Below are 6,938 nucleotides of genomic sequence, written 5' to 3' on the forward strand. Positions count from 1 at the left end.
CATGCGACACATTTTGAGCTTGTAGATTGGCTATTTTTGCTACTACTTTTGTGTGACATGGAATGACCAAGTAAAAAGTTAAAATATGGAGGTAAAAGGTTTCTGCCTGACAGTACGCCAGTGGTTCCCAAACATTTTCATGTCAAGGACCCCCAAATTGACACTAATTAGCCCACGGACCCCCACTTGAAAAGATATGCAGTGATTTTCAACCCGTTTCATTTCAAGGACCCATAAGGGTCCATTTGGTTCCAAATTATCATTTAGCTGGGTCCCCCTGGAACTCCCTCAAGTACCCCTGGGGGTCCCCGGACCCCACTTTGGGAACCACTGCAGTATGCAATGTGGCGCCCTTGACTGAGTGTGTAAATCTAGTGGCCCTCTCTATCACCAAGGTTGCCCACCCCTGCTCCAGATGGTCTGGGAACTTCCAAGCAGCATATACCAGCTTGAAACATGAAACATTAGTGATTATCTGGGGTCCAATTATGAGACACCTTGATGTCCCTGATGAGTGAGTCAGTCAGTTTTGCTAGTCTTCACCATATGCTCGCTTACTTACTTATTTACTTACTTAGTTATTTATGTGTTTGGAATGATTATATTATTATAACATTACATTATTTTCTGAAACATTGCTGTATTTAACACTGTCTGGTAATATAATCAGTTGTTTGTGTGATGCAAATGAAAAACAAGATATTAATAAATAAATACATTGATGAATTCATAAACAAATTAATATGTCTATGGCCCTTCCCAGCTGGCCTTTTTGATAGCCATCTCGTTTCGCCACTCCCCCCAACTTTCCTGTCGCGCTCTCTCTCGTTTTGTCACTATCAGAAATGAAGAAAAAATATCTTGAAAAATAAATAATAATATTCTGTTGCCTATAGGTGTTATGGTGCAATTGCCTCCATAACACTAGATGGCAGTAAAGTCAAGAGAGAAACTCCAGTTGAGACAAACAAGGTGGTGAGATTGAGATTGGAAGGCTAACGCCCAAACCACACCAAACTGGGACAAAACTGTTTTAAGGTAGACCACACCAATGCAACTCATTGAGTTGCAATGAGTTGCATTGGTGTGGTCTACCTTACAAACCGTTTATGACCCAACCTGACCCTTTGGTGTGGTTTGGGCTTTAGCCTTCTAAGACTGTGCTATACTGAAAGATGGTTGTTCTTTCTTGGTTGAGGTTAATATGAACATTCTTTAGAAATACTCCACATAATGGGTCTCTAACCATTTATTCTAATGTGGAGCAGGCAGGTGAAAGGCCAGGAGTGCTCCCTGTAACTATCCCTATCAGGTGGTATTACACAATAACATAACACACATTACACAGACTTTAAAACACATTCTGAGGCATGCTGGGAAGCACCTTCTCTGTCCAATGTGCCTACACCCTGGGTAGCTCTGGTCCATAGCCCTAATGCTTCTATGAGCATTAGGGCTATGGACCAGAGCTACACCCTGGGATGCTATAGTCATTTTCAAAAGAAAAAAAAAGGTTGCTCTTCATCTACAAATCTGGTAGAAGATCCCACTTTAAATGACTGCTATTAATACCACGAACCACGAGGGAAAAGCATTGTATAACACAATGCTCTCCCGTGCTGGAATACTGAAGTGTACCGGATCTGCAAACTCACAACGTGTTACAGAATGATGCTTTGTGAGCTTGTAGATCTGCTATGTTCAGCGTATATAAGACACCGTCACACGACAAAGTATAAAATCAGCCTTTTATAAAGTGAACCTGGGAGAACAGACGGCACAAGTGTCCTTGCCAGAGGGAGAGGGAGGGAGAGAGAGGAGTGTGTCCAATAAGACACATCCACCCACCCACCCACCACCAGACGTCCCCCCAACTTCCTGACACCAGTATACAGTGTGATAATGCACCAGATGGTGGGCTGCTCGCTCACCATTACATTACCAAACAATGTGACTGTAATGGAAATGAAAGCGCTACAAAGTGAGCGCCAACAAACCGAGAGCCCAACTGTCATGTTCTATAAGCTATACAGCGGTGGTGAGAGGTCTGTACGCAGCATGCATGCAGGAACTATTTATACAGAGACTCCCCCCCAACCTCTGTTTCCCACACAGGGATGTGGTTGATGATGTGTGTCTCCTGATGCACCTGTGTGTGTGTGTGTGTGTGTGTGTGTGTGTGTGTGTGTGTGTGTCCTCTTCCTGACATGCCATGTCGGGTCCCCTGAGGGGAGGTGATGTAAAACGGCTGTTTGTTTTGTGCACAATTTCCCCTTGTGATTCTCATCTCTAAATATATCCCAGGTATAACATGCAGCAATCCTGGAGGTGTTGGCGGGGCATTGAGCATCAGCTCAATGCCACGCACGAGTTGTGCACGCACGCGCACGCACGCACGCACGCACACACACACACACACACACACACACACACACACACACACACACACACACACACACACACACACACACACACACACACACACACACACACACACACACACACACACACACACACAATTATTTCCTGTTGCTGTGAGGGTGTGAAATTATAATCATCTTCTCGGTAAACTAATTTTCCTCATCAAGGACACTCGCAGTGATGGAGGGAAGCATATACTGACGTGACAAATAATAATGATTGTGCTATTTAATGAATCATTTATGATTGTGTTGTGCAGTAATATACAATGGCTGATGCATTGAATCGTAAACCTCCTTCGAAAACAAGAAATTATTCTTTTTTTAATGAGAAAATAGCAAACCTGAAATTAAAGTGGATAATTATATTTATTTATTCATTCATTATTATATTTCCAGTTGCCTGCATTTCATTCTTGCACTAAACATGGAGAAACTTAAATAGAAAAAGGAGAGAAATAAAATCAATTGTTAGTACAAATCTGTTGTTTTAAAATACAAAACCATTTGCAATACTGTCACAAGAGAGTATGATTTTGGCAGAAAATAATAGTAGCGCTTCTATAACCAACACAAATCAGAATAAAATAGTACTGTACATCAACGGGTTATTATGATCACACCCAAAGTATTTCCATTATATTACAAAAATGATGTAACCTCAGAAACATACTAGCTAACTTCCCAGTAAGTTTGTCATCGGAGTTCAAACTAATATGCATAACTCTGTGACCAATTAGATACACCAGTGGTTCTCACAGTGGGGTCCAAGGACCCCCGGAGTACTTTGAGAGTTGTTCCAGGGGGTCCCATGCAGCTAAATTATTGATATTTAGGAACCAAATGCAGAGTTTCTGTAATGGAACCAAAAGGAAATGGCTTTTCCGAACTATAGTTCCGAAAGTCAGGACATGTGAAGGTGCACGGGTTCTGAAGAGACGTTCTTGGATCACCCTTTATGAAGCTCAGAATGGCGTCAATTTGTAGTTGTATCACCTCCCTTTCTGAAGAAAGGTTCTGACGTCGGAAAGGAGTATGTGTTGCCCTTGAGTTACACAACAGTACACACTGTGCACAGCAGGAAAAAAGTATGCATACTGTAGTCTCAAGATGTAGTCTATGTCAAAAAAGAGGCCGTGTCAGCAAGTTCAATCATTCATGCACAATACTGCCTTGTTAGCTCCTCATCATAATCAGTTTGTGTCTGTACAGTCAACTAGGTATATGTACAAATTCAACAAATATTCTACATATCTTTAAAAAATAAAATAAAAATAAAACTTGATGCAAGTTAAGAGAAAATAAATCTTGATCCCATCCAAAGGCCCTCAAGTTATCGTTAGTATAAGTGAACAGAAACTTTATATTTGTGTCACACGTGTGTTTCACACGGACACGCACGCACGCACGCACGCACGCACGCGCGCACACGCGCACACGCGCACACACGCACACACGCACACACACACACACACACACACACACACACACACACACACACACACACGCTCATACCCTGCAGAAATACAATCAAGAAATTAAACGACTGAAGACGACTGAAGCATTTGAAAAGCCAGGTGTCAAGTAAGTTAAGTTTTAACAGTGTTTTTAGCCAGGTCCCAGTAAGAATGCGCTAAGTTGCTAATCGGAATGAAAACCCGTATTTGAAGTCAATGGGAAGAATCTTAAAAAAAATAAAAAAAATAAAAGTGTATGAATTATTCCTCCAATTTCAGAGTCCTCTTCAGCAGTTCCACTCATCCTCCCACTGGGGTGTGTGGGGACTCCAGTCTCAATGCCTGTTTGTCTGTTCCAGTCACTGAGCCCTGGGAACTGGGAAGTGCCGTTTCTTTGTGACTGCTTCAGTGTTCTGAGGGAAAGGCACTAGTATCAGTGGAAGGCCACCCAACGCGCCAGACAGAACTGTTGGGCTGCAATGCAAGACCCCTCAGGGTCCATCGTTTTGCCTGCGAGACAAGGTCATGTGAGGGGGCGGAACCAATCAGAGAAGGTCACATGCAGGGTAAAGGTCATGGAGTCTGGGTGATGATGACATGACATGCAGTAAATTTTCAGCATCCTCCATCACAGGTGCACACACACACACACACACACAGCAATCAGTGTGGGGGTTGACGGGTGAGCAGAGCACGTATTGATGCAGCCATGGACACAACTCCCAGCATGCCCTTCATGTCCACAGGTCCGAATAGTCCGCTTGTAACATAGTTTTCTACATCTACACTCTACACATGACCTGTTATTGTCCATCGATACACTATGATGATGACTCATAATGTTCACACTATATCATATTTAGACCAATAAAAAACCAAAATAGGTCAGGCAAGCACTGCATAGTCCCATTATTGATTTCTGGTAAGAGTAACTGTACTGTTAATATAAAAGTGTTAGTTAATATAATACGGTTGCAGCCATTTCAGGGGTTGCATGCACTGAACTAGAATCCACTGTGTCCAATTATTCAACTATTATGTCAATATTGGCGGGACATTGATAACAAAAACAAAAAAACAAAACAGGGGCTTCCAAAGCTCTTCTTAAGGGGCGTCTAAGTGACAAGGACCACCTCTCCGTATATACTCCACGTTTTGTGTTTTGTGAGAGTATCTTGTGTCTCTATAGAGTGACAGCAGTTGATGTTGATGGGGGGGGGGGGGGGGGGGGGGGGGGAATAAAGCCATGCGGTCATATACTAGGATAGTGTGTGTGTGTGTGTGTGTGTGTGTGTGTGTGTGTGTGTGTGTGTGTGTGTGTTTGTGTGTGTGCGTGTGTCAGACCTTGCTACACAAACGAGTTCAAGGAGTTCATGGCGGTTATGGGGGACGGGGCCTCGGAGCTCTCGTGGCCCTCGGCCGTGCCTCTGCTGGCACTCTTGCCACTATACTGTCCAATAAACGAGCCGTCCTCGTTGAACTGTCCGTCTCCGCCGTCCCCGCCGTAGTCAACTAAACTGTCGTCACTGTCGTCTCTCTTGACCGTCCCGCTAGACGGCGTGCGGCTCCCTTTTAGCGGTTTATGGTCCTCATTGTCACTGAAGGGAGAAAATAACATGCCAAGCGTTACAGGTGGAAATGACGTGACAGGATGCATCAAGGAGATTAGTGTCCCTCCCCCTTTTCTTAGACGGAGCAACGTCATATATACGCATCGATTTATACTTCTTTCGTAGAAAATGTGTAAGTTTGACTCGATAGCATTTCAGTTAAATTGGAATTAGTCACACATTCTTCTGATAGTGGATATCTCAGTGTATACAAGACAAGAGGTGAATTGCAATATAATTTGCTCCAAGTCTAAAAAAGGGTAGTAGGCTAGCCGTGGATGATTAGTTGGTTTCCATCTTGCAACAGGGGAATACATTTCAAGCAATCATTCTCTGTACATTCCCCTTGAAACCAACCGTGAAGTGGTAAACATGTTGCTTAACATGAGCCAGTTTTTTTCCCGGCGAGAGTTGTAATGGAAAAACAGAAAATTCAGTGGCAGTGATACTGTATGTGAAGACAAGATGAAAAGCTTCAGCCAACACTCCCCACAAGCGTGATGATCACAATTTGGCAAAATGCATGAAAACTCTGCAAAGAAAGCCTTCTTTGGACATCGGTTAGTCAACATTGCTCATACATGAGTAGGTGATTAAAGAGAGGAGATGAAATAGCCCTTCATTCATAAAGCCTTCATACTGTTGACATGCAGGTTGTGATGTATTCCCAGCCCTGCGTTAAAATACTGAGGTAAAATGGGTTTCAAAAAGGCCAATGACGATTATATGTAATGTAATAATAATCATAACCATTTTGAAGAAAATGTTTAATCTGAATTTTGTACAGATCTTGTACTGTCAGGTAGTTTTGAAAGACAAAGTGATTGTTTTTAAAATGGTGGTTATATTGACCTCCTACATACGCCAGCCACAGTATTACATTGTAAAATAAATCTGTTATACATTCATGACACAGTATGAAAAGCTTCATGAACGAACGTTAAACTTGATGACAGCGGCAAAAAAATAAACTGGAATGATTACAGTGCAAGCATTTGTTGTCTCTCCACAGTAGCAGTGAACATATATATATAGTATATAGAGGATTCACCTAAGCCCTCGTCACAGAGGGGAGTTTGATGTAAACCTCCTGACAGCCCTTACCTTCCCTGAGCTCTACATCCTCGTTACACAGAGTGATGGAGGAACAAACAAAAAGGTCATAACACGGAAAATCCAGCACGAATCCCTCTTAAGCTGAGAGGGAGACGACAGCAGGATGTGCGCGCACACACACACGCACGCACGCACGCACGCACGCACGCACGCACGCACGCACGCACGCACGCGCGCACGCACACACACACACACACACACACACTATAGAAGGTTTGACGGAATGATGTCCGTGCGCCAAACGCTGTTTCTATGCATACCGTATGAGCTCACATCCATTTCAAATGTAATCGTACATTCATCACAGGACAGGTCGTTGTCGGGTGGAAGCTTGT

General features: G+C 43.2%; 1 protein-coding gene across 2 annotated transcripts in view; it reads right to left on the reverse strand.

Annotated features, from left to right (window-relative positions):
* Positions 1-4,753: 4,753 nt before the first annotated feature.
* Positions 4,754-6,938, reverse strand: part of LOC306923624 (neuronal cell adhesion molecule-like) — a 111,588-nt gene continuing 109,403 nt past the window's right edge. For both annotated transcript variants that reach the window (XM_079501822.1, XM_079501823.1), the window contains exon 27: positions 4,754-5,475. In XM_079501822.1, coding sequence (XP_079357948.1) covers positions 5,226-5,475 — 250 coding nt within the window. In that variant the 3' untranslated portion in view covers positions 4,754-5,225. The remainder of the gene's footprint in view (positions 5,476-6,938) is intronic.

The sequence above is a fragment of the Electrona antarctica genome (genome assembly GCF_951216825.1).
Source record: "Electrona antarctica genome assembly, chromosome: 5".
Lineage (NCBI taxonomy): Eukaryota > Metazoa > Chordata > Actinopteri > Myctophiformes > Myctophidae > Electrona > Electrona antarctica.